Source organism: Mauremys reevesii, linkage group 1, assembly GCF_016161935.1.
Source record: "Mauremys reevesii isolate NIE-2019 linkage group 1, ASM1616193v1, whole genome shotgun sequence".
NCBI classification, from domain to species: domain Eukaryota; kingdom Metazoa; phylum Chordata; order Testudines; family Geoemydidae; genus Mauremys; species Mauremys reevesii.
Genome location: NC_052623.1, coordinates 235,432,199 through 235,455,564, shown reverse-complemented (window position 1 = coordinate 235,455,564; position 23,366 = coordinate 235,432,199). Strand labels below are relative to the sequence as shown.

At 39.2% G+C, this 23,366-nt stretch overlaps 2 protein-coding genes and 1 long non-coding RNA gene across 10 annotated transcripts in view; 1 reads left to right on the top strand and 2 right to left on the bottom strand.

Annotated features, from left to right (window-relative positions):
• The window catches only part of NUP50 (nucleoporin 50), a 34,264-nt gene extending 25,486 nt beyond the window's left edge, over nt 1–8,778 (top strand). For all 6 annotated transcript variants that reach the window (XM_039541548.1, XM_039541579.1, XM_039541568.1 and 3 more), the window contains exons 7-8: nt 1,133–1,251; nt 3,687–8,778. In XM_039541548.1, the coding sequence (XP_039397482.1) occupies nt 1,133–1,251; nt 3,687–3,889 (322 nt within the window). In that variant the 3' untranslated portion in view covers nt 3,890–8,778. The remainder of the gene's footprint in view (nt 1–1,132; nt 1,252–3,686) is intronic.
• Nucleotides 8,779–12,706: 3,928 nt separating this feature from the next.
• On the bottom strand, nt 12,707–14,726 carry LOC120395964. Its single transcript, XR_005592901.1, has 3 exons — nt 14,673–14,726; nt 12,950–13,027; nt 12,707–12,839 (listed from the first exon to the last, which is right to left on the bottom strand). It is a non-coding gene; the product is annotated as an uncharacterized LOC120395964 (long non-coding RNA).
• A 2,365-nt stretch (nt 14,727–17,091) lies between these two features.
• Nucleotides 17,092–23,366, bottom strand: part of KIAA0930 (KIAA0930 ortholog) — a 142,331-nt gene continuing 136,056 nt past the window's right edge. For 2 of the 3 annotated variants that reach the window (XM_039499226.1, XM_039499234.1), the window contains exon 10: nt 22,255–22,295. In XM_039499226.1, coding sequence (XP_039355160.1) covers nt 22,255–22,295 — 41 coding nt within the window. Of the gene's footprint in view, nt 22,296–23,366 lie in introns of all 3 variants that reach the window. The other variant, XM_039499216.1, reaches the window with a different exon arrangement.

Here is a 23,366-nt window from a genome sequence, read left to right as displayed (position 1 = left end):
TACTATAAATATTTACTATATTGCAAATGCTGGGATTTTGACTTTAACCTTTAATATTTTCAAGTTCAGCTCTCCCATTTTTGAAATCTTTGCTTTGTGGTCCTACTACAATCTATTCTTACACTTTAACTTGCGACTGCATCGTGTGTGATGCTGATTGTTTTTCCCCAGTTTTGCAGTAAAATTAGCGTTTCAAACAGTGGTCAAGAGTTTTATGTATTAAAATCTTTATTGTTTAACTGCTTTTCTCAGGTCTTTTTTTATATACTATATGGTCATTTGGCTTTCACTTCATATACCATAACTTGGTGTCCTTGTTTGAAACTACAGTATCTTGCATATTTTATTTTATTTTGTTGAGAAGATGATGATCGGCTATCACAGGTGTTTACCGAATGGGACTTAGGTAGCTCTTTCTTGCCAAGTTTTCAGTGGCCTTGTCTAACTACGGGGAAAATTCGATCTAAGCTGCGCAATTGGAGTTAACATGAATAGCGTAACTCAAATTGACATAGCTTAGATCTGCTTACTCCCCCTACTCTTCTCTATCCAGTGGAAAAGAGGAGTTGACAGGAGAGTGATCTGCAGTCGATTTAGTGGGTCTTCACTAGACACACTAAATCAACTGCTAATGCATCAGTCCCCACTCATCAGTCCCCTGGTAAGTGTAGACAAGCCCAGTATCTTCATAAAACTTCTGAAACTATTCAAATTTTCCATAGCCTTATTTTCCATAAAGTTTTAACTTAGAATGCTTCCAGTCCTTTGTTATAAGAGTCAAACAAAAATGTCACACCTTTTTTTTGAGACTATTCAAATGTAGCTGAGTCAACAATTTAAAGCCCAAATGACACATTTTCTTCCTGAAACAACATTAATATGGACAGTTTACCCATCTTATGGGATCTATCATATGGGTAGTTGCAGTAAGAACCTAAATAATGTATTTTGTTGTGGTTTTGGAGACTGGACATGTGTAGGGTTTTGGTGGGTTTTTTTTTTAATCTCTAATTGTCAGGTTTAAATTATTGAAAAGACTTTAACTGTAGATCAAATCCTCCATTATGTATTATCTGGGAGATTTTAAAACTTTGTTTATATATCAGTATATTCTGTCTGACTTGTTTTATAGGTGCAAACTGTTCTACAAAAAAGATAATGAATTTAAAGAAAAGGGTGTAGGAACGCTGCATTTAAAACCTGCAGGAAATGAAAAAACTCAACTGCTGGTACGGGCAGACACCAATTTAGGTATGTAACTTTCTTCTGAGTCTGTCTTGCTGGTTCTGATAATGCTCTATAGTGAAATCTACATTGGTACTCTTTTCGAAAGGATCCAGTGCTTTCACTGTAACTAACTGATTGTATCTCTTATTTGAGTACTTATACATATTGAGCACACAAGTGTATGTATTTTTTAAAAATGGATATACTTGTGTGCTCAATATGTGTAAGTACTCAAATAAGAGATACGATCAGTTCAGAGCAACTGGACCTGCTTTCCCCTTCATGGTCCACTAAACGCTCACCCTTGGCTTCCAGCTCCTCAGCCATCACCTCTTAGGTAGAGACCTGCATGTGTCGTCTTCTTGACCGGCTGCACAGTTCTCCCTGCCTACACAGTGATATTCCCAGCAAGCCAGATTGCTTAAACAAGCCAGCGTCTGCATTTTGCTTCGGCTTTGAAGGCTATGAATAGCAGTAATTGCCAGCCATTATAAGTAACAACACAGCTCTTTATAAACTAGCACATTTATTCGTAAGGTGAAAGCATTACAGAGAAAACATTAAAAATAACAAATACACACGCGCTAATAAGTTTTTACCAGAGATTACGTCCCAACTGCAACAGGGTCTCCACTAGGAGTTCTTGAGACCCTGGGAACAGCTAATCAGCAGATAATCCTCAGGGCACAGCTCAAAAGGCTGGGTTTTTGCATAACTGAAGGTGGGGAATTTGCATTCAGCTCTCCCTAGAGATTCCCCAGGCAAACCACTTGATGCTATCCCCAAAATCCATTCCTGTCTGGTATATTGTTCAATACATAAAAACATAACACTCCTTTGAAGTTCATATCACTTTCTAGGGTTCACATCATATTCCCCCCCCAGAGAGGTTACCTACAATCTTGGGCCACCACAATATATAAATCATTCATTTAATACAATACACCCACAAAGATGTTTAAACTTAATTCAATAAGGTTTTCCAGAGATATGGCAGGAAATTGCCATATAATGTCTCAATGATTCTGATATAAATGGTGACTACTAGGGCACTAGGAAGAGGTAGAAATCCGGACTTTTGCATCTGGGATGGAGAATGGGCTTGTTATTGGGTGGTCTTCTATATTAAAATCTTAATTAGATTGTACACTAGAAATTCCATGCATGTAGGGTGCTGCTGAGCTCTGGAGCATGAAAACCTCTAATATGTAATTGGTATGGTACAATGGAAGACTGAATTCCTCCCCTCCCCCAATACTAATACAGTTTTGTGAATTATTTCCTAGGTTTATGAAAACATTTTTTTGTTTATGCATATTGCTGAGTTTAAATTTGTAACTACTCTAATACAGCACTAACTTTGAATGTGATTTTTTTAAAATCACTTAGTAGTTTAATATGTTACCTTATGCCTGAGTTATAACAGTGATACTCTATTTCCATCATATGTTGTATGAATGAACAGTGGTAACCATAAAAAATTATATTCTACTACAACATGTCCTGTCCTATATTGACAGCTCCTGTATGTTTAGTGCATTTTTTTTCTACTGCTTAAGGACTCTGCTTGATGTCTTGGAATAGTAGTTGCTATGTTTTTAGTTTATATAGACGTAATGCGGACACTCAGATTTCGGTTTGTGTTGCATTTCCTCATTTAGCTGAGGTTTAAATTGGTCATAGGGACACTTCACCCTCCTAAAAACAAAATCCCACGTTTGCTCTTCACCCTGATACTGTTCCTCCAGCTTCTCTTATTTTTGCTGTTCTCTCACTTTTTTTGGAGGGAAGGTTTCACATTTCTTTCCTTCCTGTGAACTACAAATCACTGAAATTTTACCTCTGGCTAAGAGGTGGGATGTAGGCCCCTGGTGCCTTATGGATGCTCTGTTGGTAAGCCAAATATTTTATAAAACAAAGATCAACACACCCCAGTCTCTACTGGCAGAAGAACAGAGGCCTAACCTTGGACCTAAACTTGTCTAATACTGCCAGTTGGTCAGTACTTCCACTTGAGGCCTTTCTGACAGTGTCAGAGTGAATCTGATGAAGTACCCATGAATTTCATCTCTTCTGGGTCACTAGTGAAGCATCGTTTTAGAAATAGCAGAGGAATAGATATTATGTGGGAAACAAAATTCCTTTGTCTCCTCCCCACAAGAGCATCTTCAGCTGCTGTAGTAGATCACATCTGCAACCTTGCCACTTGCACACAAATGGATAATTAGAGTGAAACGGACCATACCAATTTGCTGTTGCTTCCCCAAGGAATCCTAAAGTAAAAGCATACCTACAACCCTTACTGGTGGGAGAATCCCATGAATATAAATGGGGGAAGGGAGTATCCCTCATTCCATACTAAAGCTTAAATTCCTCCTCTGTAAGCTTACTAATATGTACATTTTCTTACAGTACCAATAATTTGTTTAACCTAATATGTTCTTTTCTTACAAATGCAGGTAACATACTATTGAATGTGTTGGTTCCACCCAAGATGCCATGCACAAGAACAGGAAAAAACAACGTTCTTATAGTCTGTGTTCCCAATCCACCAATTGATGAGAAGAATTCCACTGTCCCTGTCACTATGTTAATAAGAGTGAAAACAAGTGAGGATGCAGATGAGTTGCACAAAATTTTACTGGAGAAAAAGGAGGCCTAAAAATATTGCAGTCAAATGCTCTGAGAAATTACTGCTAAACTGCTGCTACTCATTTTTTCTTTAACTGCTTAACTCTCTACTCTGACATTCTAAGAACTGTTACAGGAATTCTGAAAAGCTTTTGTGAGGAAAAGCAAAAATGGCTAATAAAAGCTTTAACTGAACACGAGTCCATCTGTCCTCCCTCCTTTTTTGGAATATCAAATGTATGAACCATATTTGGATAAAATTTGTACATTTAAATTAAAGTGATTGCTGGATGGACTGAAATCAAAGTACAAAATGTTGTACCACATGTTTTTCACAGGCTTTAAGGTGAAGTGCAGCAACCTCCTTTTTTTGAACAGGGAGGAGGCTAAATTGTTTAACTCTTGAAACTGTTTCTAGACCGAATAGATTGATTTTGTATTTAAAAAAAAAAGTGTCTGCTAGCTTCTGGTAAGGGATCTAATCTTTCGGACTGTCACCTGAATAATCATGTATCTGAATAACAATGCTTCTGTAGATTCTTTTTAAATTAAGAAATTTGATGTACTGTTGGGATTCAGAGACTGCATCTGTGGTTCCTCAAAGCAAATGATTTGCTTGCATTATTCCTGTTGACTTTAATGTTGCTCTGCTGCAAACAATTCAGTTTTGTTGTGCTTACTGTTGCAGCAAGCTAATGGTGTGCAATAGTATCGGCAGACAACTGGAAGACTATTAGCTCTCAACCCACAACCAGACTGGCCCTATAATTGGTTATCTTGTTGACAGAGCTAGAGGCCAAGGGAGGAGACTCCAATACTTTCTCTCCTAGAAGTATTCTTCCCTACTCTCTCCAGGTTATGGTTGAGACACATCAACAGCAGAAGCAATTTGGTGGAGGAAACTGGGCAAGGCAGATACATGCCCTGTCTGTTAATAAAATGTACTAAGCGTGTCTCATGAGCATCAAATTAAGTTTTAAAAAATATCTTTGTGCTGTAAGTGTCTCCTGACATGGCCAAGAGTCTGTGTGTAAACTTGGGTACTATACTATTAAATATTTGTCTTTGTGATGTGATAAAGCAGCAGAATACTACTTGCTGGCATCAAATATAGCAGTAGGGTTGGCTGCAGTGTTCTATCTTTTGGACTACTGAAACATCTTAAAGTGTGAGTAAAGTATTTAGTGTTAACCTGGAAGGAAGCTCGGATGCTGTATAGACATACCCATTTTAAATGTAAATTGGTGCCTTTTTTGCATTTGGTTTTGTATTTAGCCACTAAAGTAAGTGTGTGTGTGGGGGGGTTAGTTTCCTCAGTTTTTTTTTTTCCGAATGTCATGCTGGTACATAGCTCAGAGGTCGGAACTTAAATGTTTGCATGTTAATTCTGTGAATGAAAATCATAATGTGTACAAGTTTTTACAGGCTCAGGTTGAAGGGCCAAGGGCTGAAATAATTTTGCATTTGTTTTTAGAAAACAGTATCTTAATAAATAAATTTCAGTGAAGAAATTGTTTTGTAGGCTGCCAGTCACTGCAGATGGAGGGGAATAATCTTTTGTGATGAACAGATCGCTCATTATGCACCTCACACTTTAAGAGCAATTGTATATTAGACGGTTAGAGGTATTGTGCTTGGTACTTGTTTACTTCCTCGTGTGCAAAGAGGTGTAGTAATGTACTTTCCATCAATTGCAATATGGACCAATAAACAAGATGCACAGAAATTCATTAGGAGAAGCAAATGTAACTAACTTTCCACGTGCCCCTTGCACAGCTATCCTGAGTGATGTTTGCCTCTGAAATGAGTGAAATCTGGGACTTTTGTATGTGCATGTTTTGGCTTGCTCTTGAAGCCGGGTAGGCTAAGTAGAAGAGGCCAATGAATGGTCGTGCTGTAACTGTGATTACAAGAGTTGTTTAAAACATTGTTTAAATTGTGATTGTATGTTTGAGGGTAGGTGTTGAGGACAGGAAGGAGAATGGGACAGATGCTACTTAATGAAAATCTAATATGCTGGAAACTTTGTACCCCACAATGCCCAAGCTGGCAAATGCACACATTTTCTATTGTAGTTTGGGAAACAATGAGTAAAGGAGGTGTTTATTCTTTAGCTAAGCATGTATTGGTATCAGTAAATGGCATAGAGAATCACATGGGAGAGATGGGAATAGGTAAGTATATACTCACATCTTTACATTAGGTTACCCTATAAAGTCTCCCTTAAAAAGAAAAGTATATGTATGAAATGTCTTAGGTCTAATAATATTAAAAACAGTGTTTTTCATTTAAGATGGTAATCCTACACAGTTTTTATTACAACAGATCTTTGCTGTTAACATTTTAAAACAAAATTAAACAGGGAAAAGTGATAGAGATTTGACCGGTGTAAAATTGATCTGTCTAATTAAAAGTTCTATGCATCTTATATTGACTTCAGTTATTTGAATTGTGAGATGGGGAGAACTTAAATATTTACTTTTTTACTTGTGTTCAGTTGTACAGCACAAATTATTTTGCTCCCAGAGTTATAAAAATGAATGTTTTGGCACTATGGTTTGATTTTTGTAGTTCATAGGGCACTTTCGGAGGGAGACAACTAAAAAGTAGATTCTGGGATTAATCTACAGATGTCAAAATCTGGGGATTTTATTGTTTGTTTGCATGAAAAATTAACTAGAAATTAAGCTCTAAAAACTTATTAAAACAAATATAAAAATAGTTTTAGACAATTACCATTAGGGTGTCTGTCATATGCTACTTAATTATAAAAGATTGTCTTATTTAGAATTCTAATTCAATAAATAATTTTTGTATCTTGCCTTGTAGATAAGCATTGCTGTCTTCTTTCCAGAAGTATGGGGAATAAACAGGAAGAACTAGAAATACGAGTGAATAATCACAACTGTGATATAGTTGGCATCACAGACTTGGTGGAATAATACACATGACTGGAATATTTAGTATAAAAGGGTACAGCTTGCTCAGGAAGGACAAGTGGGGGGAAAGGGAGGAGGTTGTTGCCTTGTATATCAAAGATGTATACCCTTGAGGTTGAGATGAAAATAGAAGACAAGACTTGTTGAAAATGTCTGGGTAAGGATAAAAGAGGTTAAAAAAACCAATCAAGGGTGATGTCATGGTAGGGCTCTACTATAGACTTCCTAATCAGGAAGAAGGTGGATAAGACTTTTTGATGGTGGACTTCGCAAATGTCTGTTGGGAAAATAATATAGCTGGGCACAGATTATCCAACAAGTTCTTGGAATGCACTGGAAACAGTCTTTTGTTTCAGAAGGTTGAGAAAGCAACTAGGAGAGACTTCTAGAGTTGATTTTTGATAAATAGGGAGGAACTGGATGAGAACTTGGAAGTGGAAGGCAGCTTGGGTCAAAGTGATCATGAAATGATAGAGTTTGAGATTCTAATGAACAGGAGGGAAAACAGCAAAATAAAGATAATGGATTTCAAGAAGGCAAACTTCAGCAAACTCAGGGAATTTGTAGGTAAGATGCCATGGGAATAAGTCTAAGAGGAAAAACAGTTCAAGAGAGTTGTCTCTGAAAAACTACCATTAAGGGCACAAGTGCATATTATTCCACTGCATAGAACGTATGGCAAGAGACCATGCTGGCTTAACCAGGAGATCTTCAATGATCTGAAACTCAACAGTATCCTACAAAAAGTGGAAACGGAGTCAAGTTATGAAGGATAACCATAAAATAATCCAAAAGCCATGTAGCAACAAAATTAGAAAAGCCAAGGCACAAAATGAGATTAAACTAGCTCAAGACAAAGGGTAACAAGAAAACATTCTACAATACATTAGAAGCAAGAGGAAGACCAAGGACAGAGTAGACCTGTTTCTCAGTGAGAGGGGAAAGGCAATAACAGAAAATGTGGTAAGAGAAGAGTTAGATGCCTTTGTTTTCACCAAAAAGGTTAGTCGCAATTGGACATCTAACATATCAAATGCCAGTGAAAATGAGGTAGGATCTGAGGCTACAACAGAATGAAGAGGTCAGATGTGTTCAAGTCAGCAGGGCCTGATGAAATACATTCTAGAATACTCAAGGAGCTGACTGAGAAGATCTCAGCCATTAGTGATTTATCTTCAAAAACTCATGGAAGATGGGAGAGATTCCAGAAGACTGGAAGAGGGCAAATATAGTGCCAATATATAAAAAGGGGGATAAGGACAACCTGGGGGGGTTACAGACCAGTCAGCTTCACTTCAGTACACAGAAAGATAAGGGAGCAAATCAGTTTGCAACCACCTAGAAGATAAGGTCATAAGTAACCGTTAGCATGAATTTGTCAAGAACAAATCATGTCAAACCACCCTAACAGCTTGCTTTGACAGGGTAACAAGCCTGGTGGATATGGGGGGGGGGGAAGAGGGGGAAGCAGTAGATATGGTATATCTTGACTTTAATAAGGCTTCTGATACTGTCTTGTATGACCTCAAACTAGGGAAGTATAGCCTATATGCAACTACTATAAGGTGGGTGCATAACTGGATGGAAAACTGTTCCAGAGAGTAGTTATCAGAGGTTCACCTTAAAGCTGGAAGGACATAATGTGTGGAGCTCTGCAGGGGATCAGTTCTCGGTCAGATTCTGTTCAATATGATACACGATTTTAGATAATGGTATAGAGTGTGCTTATAAAATTTGTGGACAATACTAAGCTGGGAGGAGTTGCAAGTGTTTTGGAGGATAGGATTAAAATTCGAAATGGTCTGAAGTAAAAAGGATACAATTCGATTAAAAAATGCAAAGTATTCCATTTCGGAAGGAACAATCAGTTGCACATGTACAAAATGAGAAATGACTAGGAAGGAGTATTGCAGGAAGGGATCTGAGGTTTACAGAAGATCACAAACTGAGTCAGAGTAACATTGTTGCCAAAAAAAAAAAAGCAAACATTCTGCTATGTATCAGCACCAGTGTTGTAAGTGAGACAAGAAGTAATTATTCCACTTTACTCTGTGCTGATAAGGCCTCAACTGGACTATTGTGGCCAGTTCTGGGTGCCACATTGCAGGAAAGATGTGGACAATAGGAGAAAGTCCACTGCAGAGCAACAAAAATGATTAAAGGACTAGAAAACATGACCTACAAGGAAAGATGGGGGGAAAAATGGGTTTGAGGAGAGAGAAGACTGAGTAAAGACATAAGTTTTCAAATGCATAAAAGGTGGTTACAAGGAGAAGAGTGGAAACATTGTTCTCATTAACCTCTGAGGATGGGATAAGAAGCAGTGGACATACATTGGAACAAGGGAGATTTAGGTTAGACATTCGGAAAATCTTCCTAACTGTTGTGTAGTTAAGCACTGGAACAAATTGCTTTGGGAGGTTCTGCCATCTTTGTCATTGAAGAACAGGTTAGCACACTTGTTAGGAATGGACTAATTATTACGTACTCCTGTCTTGAGCAGAGGGAATGGGGCTAGATGACCTATTCAGGTCCCTTCTAGTCTTACACTTCTTTGATTCAATGTTGTGACATTAAGTACCAGCTATCTGTCGCACATTTGTGCAAGGGAGTTCTTCCCAATCTGAGTTACAAATGATCTGTTTCATTGCTACAGCTGTAAACTTTGTTTTTTTCAAATCTTTACAGGTTTGAGGGTTGTTGCTCTAATTTTGGAGCTCTGGCCTTCTGGATATACTTCCCTCCCCCCCCCCCCCCAAAAAAACAAGATTAAAACCACTGTTTTCACAAAACCCTTTATGTTGTGAATCCTATAACTTCCTCTTGCAATCTTTTAGTCTGTATGTGTAACTACTTGCTTTCAGAGCGAAGTGGGTCATTGAGTACATGCTTTTGCCCCATACTCCCCTCTTGTTGATGGCAATCTAGCAAGATTCTAGTTAAACAAATCTACAGTGATGCATCTTTAAATTGAATGTGTAATTAAGCATAACAGGTAATGTATGTTAAGAACGCTACCTGATTTAGATCATTTTGCAGCACCATGACTTCTCAAATGTCTCAAGACTTTTCTGATGCCTTAAGTTATTTGTGTTTGCTAAATTTTGTGGCTGGTACATGTGCAAGCAAAATTAAACAACTTCAAATGTCATGAATTAGTAATCAGTAATTAAAGGCTACTGAATTGAGTAATGTAACAATTCACTGTTGTTGTCAAAATAGACTTCAAAAAGCTCATTTTTCCATAGGAACTGATCTTTTATTGAATAATAGATTTGTCATGTAACTTCTTACATGTTATTTCTAATACATTCTGAGAAAATGTACAAATTCAATGGAAAATGTGAATAAAATGGGAGATGTAACAACCCTTTTTTATGTTTGACTCTGCGCTTTTGGTTATGACTGCAATGCCAAATACTTCCAGTGGGGAAGTGACAGCTGCTTGAAGGGCAGATTCTGCTCTGGTGCAAGTAGGGATAACAACTAACTACAAGGGAATTTTACCTGTTTGTACTAAAGTTTAATTTGATCTTTAGAGCAAAGCCAGGACAAGTGAAAATGGAAAAGTTTTCACAAAAACCAGGGATTATAGCTGTGCTAATCCAGGTCTCAACAGGAGCTTTTACTAGCAAAGCCAGAAACTGCAACTCCACCTCCAGCAGCCTTATACTGAATAGCTTGAGGGCCGGGGGGAGAGAATTACAGTGCAGGCAAAGATATTTGCCAAGTGTGCCTCTTCTCTCCCTTCTTTTGGTTGTCCAGATTTAACATACTAGTAATAAGTAAAAAGGAAGGTGTCTTAGGCGAATTCTTAACATACATTGGCCACAGCGTATCACCAATGTTGAAGTGAGCCGATTAACGGGCATCAACAATATAGTGGATGAAGCCAAACAACGAAGATGGGTGGGGCATGTGTTGAGAATGGATGCTGATAGACAGCCTCGTATTGTCCTACGATGGACACCACAAGGAAGAAGGAGGAGAGGTAGACCATTGGGGATGTGGCGAAGGACCATTGAAGAGGAAATGAAAAGGTATGGGAATGAAGTGGGATGAAATCTGCTGTCTCGCTCAAGAACAAAATGAATGAAGGAGACTGGTTGGCGCCTTATGCTCCACAGAGAGTGAATAAGAAGAAGTAAAAATGGTAAAGTAAATACTTGTCATCAAAGTAGATGGAACTGGTAATATGGTCTATAATTAAAACGTCCTGTCTTCAGTTGATTATCTTGCCAAACTGTAATCATTTAGCTTGAAATTTAATAGCTCAAACCATGCAGGTGAAAACTGGATGAAAGGAAGTGATTTTTATTCTGCCAAAAATATTTTCTTGACATCTCTTTAACTTTAAGGGATGGGAAAAGACCTTTCTGCTAAAGTTTCCTGCCTTGCAGCAAACCAAGGGCAGAGTGACCCGGGTGTCTAGTTTCAAAAGTAAAATGTTCTGAAAAACATTTTGAGGGGGAAAAGGGTGAACTTTCCTTAGCCTGGGAGGGACACAACCAAACTGTTTCCTTTTGTAGATCACCTTGAGCAGGGCATAGCTGTAGTGGGAGGGGCTGTACTTGGTCAAATTTGAAGCTGATTGCTGTGGAGATAAGGCAGAGCAGCATGCTGGAACTGTGAACTTCTCCCAGTAGGAGACAGACTGTCTGCATTGGACTGAAATTCCAAGGGAGAGTAATACAGGGCTGCCAGGATGGTAATTAAATCGGGATGGTCTTTTGTTCACATACAAACACTGTAACAGTCCACCAGCTTCCACCCAGAAAAACTGCTTTTTCAGAGAAGTTGTTGCATGGGAAAGATGGCACCAGCTGGGGGACTGATCACCTGTTGAGGCTGATCCAGGAGCCAGCTGACAGGAACTGAGCTGTTGTAAAGGGCAGGAGCTGATTTATTTGGTCTTCTGTCATTTTTGCCAGATCAAGTAAAAGGAAGCTACTGCAGGACCCTGATGAGGCAGAGGAAAGCCCGGCTACTTAAACTCAGATGGGCCATCTTGAACTCCAACAGGAACGGTGAGCTAGAGTGAGGGGCGTTGTGTTCAGGATGTCTTTTTTTTTCTTCTAAATACTTTTTACTTCCTTGGGCTATTAAATAAGGAGCAATGGAGTCTTAGAGTCCAGTGCAAAGTCAGATATATTTTAAGTAAGGGGAGCCTAGCAAGGTAAACTCCTTACCTTTGCCAATGTATATGCTCTCAGTCAATGGCAAGCTTTTTTTATCAGATTTTTAGGGAAGGGGATATTCTGAGGGGGTGGGGAGGGAATTGCAATGAGATGCTTACTGCCACTTTAGGTTAATTGAATGTACACATGCTGTGTGGGAAGAGCAAGTGCAAATTTGTTGCATCACTTAGAAAATGAGCATCTGGTGGATGTTTGACAAGATATGAATCATTGTCAGGGACTATACACTATTCTGCAACTCATGGATCTTATTTGAGGATTGATGTGATTTGTTTTTAGGACATTAGCTAATTTGGTCCAAAACCACTAATTTTGGGAGTTATAACTTGGTGTGATTATGCCCCTGCATATATTAGATTAGAAGACTGGGACTCAGTGGAAAAAGAGAGCGCCTAGGAGTTGAGAGTTTTGTTCTATGTCCAGAATTAGAAAGTTTTCAGAAATAAATTATGTATATTGAAACATTGCATGTTTGTTTCATTCCTGCTAATTTTATCCACACGGGGGGTAACTTGCCTTAAAAATGTTGTTTCTCCACAATATTTATTCCTAAATATTTTTTATTCCTTTCCCCATTTAAACTTATGTAGTAAACATGTTGCTTTTGACAATTGTAGTTTATTTTGAAGCCTGCTACCTGCACCAATTCCAACATCAACTATATTTGCAGGAGCCGAAGCCTCATAAAAAATTATAGAACATGACAGTGTCATACAAAACTAGTTTGGGTTTAGTCCAGACAGTGTTTTAATGCCATTTTTAAAAGGGGCTGTTTCTCCCATTTATTGCAGCTGACTCCATTGACGATGGGGGAGGGAAATGTGAAAAGGCACCTGTCTTCCCCCTGACAAATGAAAATGAGGAGATTGATGACCACTTACCACAGTAGATGCTTGAAGATGAGTAGAGGGCTGATATGCCCCTATAAAACTGATTCCCAAAACCAAAGCTTACCACAATCTGAAGTGCTTCCCTTCCAGCCCGTGGAAGGCCTTCTCACTCTCTGATGAAAGCAGCCCATGGAAAGAATTGCTAGAATTAACATTAGAGATAAAATTCAGAATTCTGCTGCTGTTATTGGTTAGATACCTACCAGCAATGAAACCAGACTAGTTCAGCTGAATATATTTGGGCAAGAGGACACAATCTCTTTTCTAATATCTTGGCATACATTTTAGCATCCACATCAGTTAAAGATCTAGGGGTGTATTATGCACAATGGGTAGGATCTTTTTCTTCTTTAGGAATAACTGCCATTTTTGTTCCTTTCCAAGAATCTGCAATTTCATTCCTCTGCAATGTATCTTTAAACAATTAAAATAGGGCCCAACACTCGCTTTAGAGTTCTGTAATGCTCTCCAGAAAACCTCTTAGAACCTGGAGCTTTAATGGATTTTAAATTAATTACATTTTCAACTTCCTCTGCAGAAATTTGCATATCAAAAGCGACCATGTCATCCTCTGCGCAATGAGGTAGTTTCGGAAGGTGCATATCTATTTATAAATTGAGGAGTTGGAAGTTCTGAATTGTATAAAGTATGGAAAAAGTTAGCAAATATTTCAAGAGCTTTTTGGTGCCAGTTACTAAGTTTCTCCTTTTATTTCTAATTAGAGGGATGGCTGATTTTGTTTGTTTTGAAGTTTCTGGCTAAGAGCCCTAATATTGTTTAGCATATAAGTGTTTGTGCCTTACCTGTTTGTAACAGGTAGGGAAAATTATCTACAGGATCTAAAAGTGTATTTGTCTATTTTCCAAAACAAAGTTCATTAACCAAACTAATTTTTAAGGTACGATTCTTAATGAGGGGGATCCTTACAAATCACCTTTCCAGCAGCCCAGAGAACACTTACTGATTCCTTCCTTTTCCTTTTTATATTCAGACAGTTTTTAAATACATAGTTCTACACTTTGACAAATCCCACTGTTGCTGGTTTTGAACACGCAGGAGCTGCTAATACTAAATGAGCAGTGAGAGAACCCAAATTCTATAGCAGTACTTCCCTGCTCATGATTAAGTTGGGAGTAGATTCCCTCCCACACCTAAATTTCACAAAAACACCAAGGAGTCCAGTGGCACCTTGAAGACTAACATTTATTTGGGCATAAGCTTTTGTGGGTAAAACCCAGTTCTTCAGATGCAAATTTCACAGTAAGTCATTAGAACAGCCTGCTCTGTTAGCCATTTCTAGCTAAGGGGCGTTTGCTGCCAGATATGGCTGTATGGGACCAGGGATATGGTCTGAGCACTCCTGGAGGCAAGACTTGTCCTCATCTTTGTGTTTTCCTTACCGAGGGCTTATCCACGCTTATTAACTAAGGCAGAGCTACTACCTGATTTTCAATTCATGTCAGAGTCACAGAGGAGAAGCAGGCCCAGAATCTTACTAGTTTTCTCTCCCTTATGTCTCTTCAAACCCTCCCCCACAACTTTTTACCTGGTATGTTCTAGGAAGCACAAACAGTGGAACAAGTGACAACGCAGCTGTAAACATTGGGGGTTCCCCTGCCTTGGATTTTTAGTGCAAACAGTCCTCATCCACACCAAGGGCAAGTTCAACACCATGTGCTTTATTTACAATGTGCTTCATAAACAGTTGTTCCCCCACAGCCTAAAGTTTTCACCCCAAGACTTTACCTAATACCCAGATGCAGAGCAAAACTGAAGAGAGCTCTCACCTTGGAAATCTTGGGCATCTCTGGTCACTCCCCCTCCTTTCTTCTTGCCCCCCCCCTTATGTTCTCCTGCCTCCCTTTTCAACTGTTTGCAGATGATTAGATGACTCACTCAGTAGTAAAACTATTACCTCAGCAATGTACCCCAGGTGGGGACACTTCCAAAGTGCACTGAGTGGTGTTAGCCTTGGGCTACGCACACTGTCACAACAGGCTTTGCTTTCACATACTAAGAGTGTCAGCACACAATGTATCCACCACAGCTGCCAATTAGGGGTCTTTATTGGCCCAGAGTAACGGTTCCTACAAAATAGTCTACATTTCTCCTGAAACACTCTCTGGATCTGTGGAGTGAGTTGCCACTTTGTTTACATCACTGAATAGAAAGATAATTCAAGGGAATCTTAAACTATGAAGAGGAAGCAAGAAACTTATGAATCATACAATATCAAAACATATTTGGAGCATCTCTGCAAATGATGAGAGCTGGCCAAATAACTTTGCTTGGCTCCAGAGCCTGCTTTGGGCAGTGTGTTTTTTCAACCTTTCTTCCCCCCCCCCCCCCCCAGGGTAGACCCCATTGGAAATCTGACAGTCTGCACCTCCTCCCGGGTCCATGGACCACAGCTTAAAAAACATTGGCTTAAGTTGAGCTAATTCTTTCCCAACACAGGGAATCTTTGTTGCTACATTGTTTTAACAATGCTGTTTCTTTTGGTATAAGCCAGAGGTCACTTCTGCCCACTGATGCTACTGGTTGACAGCATCAAACAAGTCATATGTCATTCGCTCAATAGCTTTCATAAGCAGCTAGTCGTGCCTGATAACTTGAAACTACAGATTTCTGTAATACTCTCTCCCCCAAGATAAGGGTAATAAATCCAAAAAAAGAAACATTCAAGTAAATGTATATTCCTTGTAAGAATCTACTTTCTAGGCTGTGAGCAGCCAAGTGGGAAAGCCAAGGGAACTCCAGGACATGGCATGCGTCATTTGAATTTGGTATGGCCCCAATGGTCCAATGTGATGAGAGGAGGCAGGGAAGGTGGGTTTTTTTTTGTTTGTTTGTTTTTTGTTTAAATCCATTTGAATGCTGAGGCCTGCACAGAATACATCTACCCTTATTAAATGGTATACATCCCTGGGAACATCTAGTACCTGTGTTCTGTGCTCTGCAGTGACTGACCAGTGGCTTCTGAACAGTTTAAGGCTTTACAGGTCAAACCCTATACCTTAAACAGTTTTGGACTTCCCGACTTGGAAGGCTGCCTCGTTCTGCATGTTACACTGCAGTCAGCAGAAGCACCTGAGCTGGAATCCCCTTGTTTCAAAAGATTGGGGCTATTTCAGTGCCAAAAGCGTAAAAGCCCTGTTGGCAACCCCCAGCTCTTGACCAGCGGGGGATGTTGCAAAAACTAGTTCTTTCCTAGGGCTTTTAGGGAGGATTGCATTTCTCTTGGCTGTTTTGCATTGCTGGCTGGAAAACATTTCCATTATGTGGTTTCTAGTCTTATGCTGATGGTCGACTAGCCTTGGGATGGGTTGTTTTTAAATAATTTTGTTTGAGTGGGGATAAGTGTGTAGGTTCTACACTCTTCTCCCTCCTCCCCCCGGTCATTCCACAGGAAGAATAAGTTCTTCCAGGAGAGGCAGAACACTAAGTTTCTGACCACTTGTGAGCCTTTTCCATGTTTTGCAAAAAAAAGCCACTGTTCTCGCCAAACTTCACTTGGGATTCTTACCTAATGTGTCCCATTTCCCTTCTCTTTTTCCTTCATCCCTCACTTCCAATTTTTAAATTTGAATAATGGATCACCATTCTCCATTTCTTCTCAAGCTATTAGGTCTTGCTGTGCATGTATGCTACAATACACACTGGCTGGAGGGGCTGCATTGTGGTGTGCCTTGTCTCTTCAAAATTCTGATTCTTCAACATGGGGAAGCTACCATGATTTTTTAAAAAAAATGCACGGTGCTTTAAAATGATGCTCAGAGATAAAATTAAAATGAGGGGTAAAGACCCAAACCTTGCATTCCTTATCCCAACAAGGATGACACTGAACTCCATGCCAATTTTGCCTAAATAAGGACTTAAGAATCAACGTCTCTAGCTTCTTGCTGTGAACCAATTCCAAACGGACAACTCATCTCTTTTACATTGATTCAGATTAACAAACCATGTTAATCTGGTTTCATGTTAATAATACCTCACCATGTGGAGACTTCAAAAGTACCTGAACTTGCCAGGAAAGAAAAAATTCCAGCTAGTCGTGTCTCAATATTCCATTCTATTTAACCTTTCCAATAGATAAATACATAAATGAGTTATGTAGCCATTAAGTCAGAGAATTACAAGGAAAACACAATTTTAAAAGATACTAGATTTTTTTACTATTGTATTTAATTGAAAACATGAAAAACCTTTTAAAAATGTGTTGTATTTCCCCCTCCCTTCTCCCCCTAAATACTAAAGTGATCACACAAGGAGCCAGTGTTAGTCACACAAGATGAATCTCTTTTACTCAAGGTCAAATGAAAGTAAACAGTAAATGGGATACTCATCTTCAGATAATTGCCTATTTGGTGGACCTTCGTACATGTTTCACATTATCATCCCAACCAATTTCTAACTTGCTGCTTAATATAAAGACTTGTAATGTTCTGGAAATATAAATTCATACTACCCTCAAACATATAGGATACAATACAAAGAAAATACAGTTAACAAAACATATGGTCATTGAAGAGGTCTTTGTTTATTGGGTGCAGGGTTCAACATTGTCTTCATGTTGCAATAAGTAACATTAGTCTTATTTTTGGTGCACAAAGGTGTTCTCACCGCTCTTTGTTCAAGGGGCTCAGCTGCAGTGCCAGCATGATTTTCAGTTGATCATCTGTCACTCAATGCTGATGATCAATGAGGCAAAAAAACCATGCAACAAGTGTTAGTTGGTTAAAATTAGTCTGAAAATATATTTATATATGTACACAGAGAACGTTGAACACTGTAACCTGCTTGCAGTCTTATATTATCCCGACCAAGCATCTGTACAGTTACATTCTGATGTAAAATACTGTTTTTTCATTTAAGGTTTGGTGTACAGGCAACTTGTTCATTTAGCCGTTTCTCTACATGGGTTCTATTCTATTTACTTTCAACACACACGATTTCTACACAGTCTGGTTCAGTCACATTTAATAATACAAAGTGGGGTAGCACCAGAGAACTCTGGGCTGTGATCACAGAGAACCCAATTCCCAATGCTTTTGAGTGACAACTCTGTGGAGGCCATGAGGACCATTTGCTAATACGTATAAGGTGGGTCCATAAGAAATAGCCAGCCCTGCCAAGTACAGTTAAACTTGCCATTTCTGACGGCTGTCCCTGTAGCACTAGTAGAATTCTCACAAGTACCTTTGTTCCATGCGTTTAAGAACTTTGAAGTCCCATTGACTGTTGCTGGGACTTAAGCACTTTGGAAAGTTTTAACCTACATCTATTTTTATCAGGAAGATTTGAGACTTGGAAAAAGTAGGTGACAAAACAAACTCAGCTGGAAAGCAAAATCTTACAGTGACTGGCTGAAAGCAATGTCAAGGGGGATTTACAAGCACTTGCATGTGTGGATATAAGGCTGTAGCTACATGGATGCAGTGTGGCCTTAGCAGTTTCAGAACTAAATGCTGGTACAAGATGATATTTTGGAAATTTAATGTGTCATCTCCCCTTGCAAGTCAAACTAAATGTATCCCTCTTTTTAGAAAAGCCCATCACCTCCTTTCTGCAAATGGAGGGCTGTGGATAACAGCATGATTCAGGTCACATCACACTTCAACCTATGCAAAACTTGAGGCTCCCCTACTTTCCTTTCAAAGCCAGGTTTGCCCTGGTGAGCAAGGTGACCTGACTTATGTTTCTGAACAGGGACTATGCAAACCCAGGTTGGTTCATGTGGCTTTGACTCAGTCAAGCTTTGCCTCAAGATTGAGTAAATCCAATGAGAAGGAAGGTGAACCCATTCTCAAAGTTTAGCTGAACCAAGCCTGCTCAAGCTTATACATTTCTAGAATGGCCTCTATCAATGATGTGACATATGCGAGAGGTTGGACAGACTTGGAAGACATCATGTGGTGGTTGGGGGGAATTGCAAAGACTTTGAATGGAATTTTACATACACTGTGGTCTTTAAGGCACATCACCGCCCTGTTAATACAATATAATTGATAACGGAGAATGTCTTGAAATGGTAACATTAAAGGTGTAATAAGCTCTTATTAAGTTTTTGAACCTAAACAGATTTCTTACACGCTTGTATTTGACATCTGTCTTTATATTTATCCCGAGGATGATGGATATGGCAAATTTCAGCTCTCCAGAGGTGGTGGTTGTGCAGCACAATGGAAAAAGCTATCAGACCAAACAAGAATAACCAACTGATTAACAGATTGACCTGAGCAGCAAAGCTTTCCAGGCTCATGCTAACCATAGTGCTTTCTCATACGACAAGAACTTCCATTCTAGTTGTCAAGCTTCAGTATACATCATTAAAATTGCTGCTGCTTCAATAGTCAAAACAGTAACTAGGCAAACAAAACCCTTTTTACTCGTATTTGTCATCTATATGGTATACTTATGGAGCTCAACAACACTTCAGTACATTCCTTGATAGTTTTTTTATTCCAGTCGTGCCTCGGCTCCATCGATTTAATGCTTTGGAGCTACAGGATGGAAAAATTCCAAATAAAAAGATCAGGGGCTCCCACCTCACACTCTCTTATGTAGTGTAGTGCAATAATATGCTACAGGTCCAGTATGAAAGTGCAGAGTAAGGGCATTTTAAGAGACTCAAGGTCCAAATAATATGCCAGCCTCACTTAAGCCAAGCTCCTGCTAACGTCACTGGGACTCCTGCCTGTGAGGACTGTAGGTTTTGATTCTTAGGGGTTCATAAAAAACCAACCCAAATCCTCCTACTCTGGAGTATTAGGTTTCATTACAAATATTTAAGCTTTTCACTTGACAGAAAACAACTGACTAGAGCTGTACAGAGCGTTCTACTTCAGATTTTTAGAAGGGCTATTTTACAGTCTGGTACATCTAGCAATTTCCTCAGAGCACTAATGACATTCAAAACACATGGATTTGTATTTCTTGTGGTTGTCCAAGCTCGTGCAGTTACAGCCCATTTCGGCTAGTCAAAAAGGTGACTCTTCATTCAGAGTGCCTGTGGCAGATCTGTTAACACAGTATAAAATATACCAAAATGACTGGCTGACTTTCTTAGCCCTTTAAAAACTAGACATTAGCAAAACTCCAGTCCAGACACAAGACAGTATGTCTTGCATAAGGCTCTAGAATTTGTACTGCTTGCTCCTAGAATTGTCCGTACATTCCTGATTAGTTTAGTATCATGCCATGTTTGCCATTTATCCTGAAAATATACACAGCATGTGCCTCCAGCCCATGAGAATTTAGGCTATTTAATCCTACCATATTGACGTCAGCCTGGGGGCAGGAGAGGGGAAAAATGGCTGGAGACAGAACAGTACTCAGACACCTAAGTCACATTTCCAAATGGGTAAATTTTCCTATTCATAATATTTACTAATCTCAGAGTATTTGGTTCAAATGTTCCAATTGCCTCTAGAAGTACAAATGTTCTCTCTCCTCTCCCTCCCCACTGCAATGAACTGTTAAAGGAAAACTGCATTGATTTGCTTAGCCCAGCAGTATGAAAGTGCAGAATTAGGGCATTTTCAGAGGCTCAAGACAAAGACTGGAGGTTGCTCTCTTGCCAAAAGTGATTTAATTGTTGACACAGGGACTGGAGGAACAATGTTTACGACAGTCTCTAACCTGCAGTAATATTGGTTAGCACTAACAAAATAAACTCTACTGGTTAATGAGTTACTTAGAGCTGAAATAGTTTGCCTAAAGTGAATGGGAAATTGGCCTACAGTTTCTTGTAGTATGTTCACATTGCCAGTGTTAGAAATACCATCACTTTGCATTAAGTTGACTTCTTCCAGCCTAAGGCTCCAACAATGCATATTCTAATTTAGGTTTAAAGTGTAACTATAAACAGACTGACAAGTATATTTTACCAGATGGAGCCATCATCCTGGGTGTGCAATACAGTCTACCTTTAAGCTGTAGTGGAACCATTTCCATGGCTTCTGGGCAGAAATGAAGCATCTCACCTGATGCTACTGAGAGAACAACAACAAAGCAGTTTGGGAAAAGGTCAAGGGGAAAACCAAAGATTTAGGCTTTAAGCACATGCCATGTTGGTAACCGCAGTGCCAGCATGGAGCATAGGGTGGTGATATTCTGAGGGCTTGTTTATACATGTAGACAAGCCCTGAAAAGTAACTAAGAATGGCATCTGCTCTCTCAACTGATCTCCTTCCTGTGGGTATTTTAGAGTCTGCCAGTTACTGCATTGGCTCTGCAGTGCTAAGAAAGGGAACTATGCTATATTCTGTCTCCCCCATCAGAATTGTTAACTGAATGCTGGTTGCAGAGTATTTACCAATTGAACTTTCAGATTCCCAGAGAAGTTTACAGGGGTGCTATTTAGAAAAACATGCATTACTGCTAAACACAGCACACAACCGCAAGCCTCCCACAAGGTCATTTCAGTTACTTTTCAGAGAAGAACTATACTTAAGCTTGTCTTTAAAGAAAACCCTTTGTGCTTCAGTACAGTGAATCATCACAGAAACTAATAATCGGAATGTGTTTGGTACTGGAGTCTAGTTATGCTCTCCCATTGCTCTATACATTAAGACTTGGGTTTACTCCTACATCATAGCAGCAGCAGTACTGGAACTGGACTACAGATTTTCTAGAGCAGCATTTTCTTCCCTTCTTATGTTGGCTCTTTCCCTTAGACCATTCTAGAGCAGGAAGTCTTCACTGTTCTTTGGTAAATGGGGAAATGGTCATCATGGAATAAAGCTATCTTAGGAATTCAGGAACGACACACTAACAGAAAAAGAGCATTGAAAGCATTATTTTAGCTCCATCCTGACCAAATGCACATACCACAACGACAACACACCGTGGTTGCATCTCTTTCCTTACCCCTTCTGACTAGCAAAATATTCTATTGTCCCTTGCATCCCAAAACACATGCACACAAAGCCATTATAACAAGGAGGGCATGGACAAGAGTCTATGAACAAAGTTCATTGGTACATCATTATGAAATCCTAAAGTTGTTTCTCTCAACGAAAATAAAGTTCAACACATTCTGTACATGTTGGTTTCTCAGTTATAAAGTAAACACGGTAACAAATTGTTCATAAAGCATTGATTTTGTTTTTAAACACAGCCCCTTCTGGTTTTGTTTTTTAAAGTCCTCTAGTCAGAACACTTTAAAGAGATGTATTACTATTGTGTGCAGACGGTGTATGACAGCAGAGGAAGGAAGAGAGAGGCACTTTAATTGGCTGGTATTCTTAACTTCCCGTTTTTTCTGTGTAGGTTTATATTCCTGACACTAGATGGTAGCGTTGTCACAGAAAACCATCATGGATAGGCACTTGGCAGCAAAATTCCAAGGCAGTGCCCAGCGCTCTGCTATGTCATCAGAATTGGTTTCTGCCGCACTTCCAGAATATCTAAACAGACAAGGGAAGACAAGTTACAATCCATACTGAGAATATCTGGCAAAAGTTATAATTGTTAAATAGCAAGTCAGAGGAACCAGTGATCTACTCATGGATTGCATGTTAGTCAAATTGTTTTCACACTAATTCAGAAGGGGATTAAAAAGCAGAACTGTCACATCGTATACCGCCAAATTCCTATTAATTTCTTGTTCTGCATTATAACAGTGTAGTGGTAAACAAGAGCTATGTGTCATCAGAGAGAGATGACAACTGATCCAATGTATACTTTTTATCATGGTATGGGGTCCTTTGACAGGAAAGGTGCAGTTGTATGGGGATCCTTTCAGATAACATTGTTAGACAGTGGAATAGTCTTCCAAGGGAACTGGTGGGAGCCCCATCACTAAGAAATTACTGTAGCAAAACAAGCTTTTGCTGCCACTGAGAAATGCACCCAAATTCTGTTCTTACAGACCAACGGAGATATTTAATAACATTTAGAAATTGGGCTGCCAGTCTCTCCTTAATTAGGCAACAGAAAAAGAGTAACGATTAATATTTGGTATAAAAGAGGCTTGATTTATATTTCATAATTAGGAGGCAGATCAAATAAGTTCACACAAAGTTGCAAAAATCGGGTATTAGTACAGATTTGAGATTCTCACTAGCTCCCACTCCCACTTGTAAACAATGAAACCAGGTACATCTTTCTATCCAGTTTTCCCCTCTGATCACTGTAGCTGTGATTATAGCCACTCGTTCTGGGAATTATCTGCCAAGACAGCTAAACATCCTCCCCACAAAGAGCTATCCCACATGGCAGATTCATCGATGCTGAAATGCTGACTGCCCGCAGATATATATATATAGATTCTGTTCAGCTGCGGGTTGATGTAGACACAGATTCTTGTAAGCCTGCCTTTTAAATGTTTTCCTATGCAGAGCCTCAGAAGGGTGTATGAGCTATCAGCAAATATTTAAGGATGGAGGCATTTATGCCAACCAATAAACAAGTATTAAATGTCAGAAGAAACCATACACTTTCTACTTATTCCAAAATCTTATAGTAAGAGAGATGGG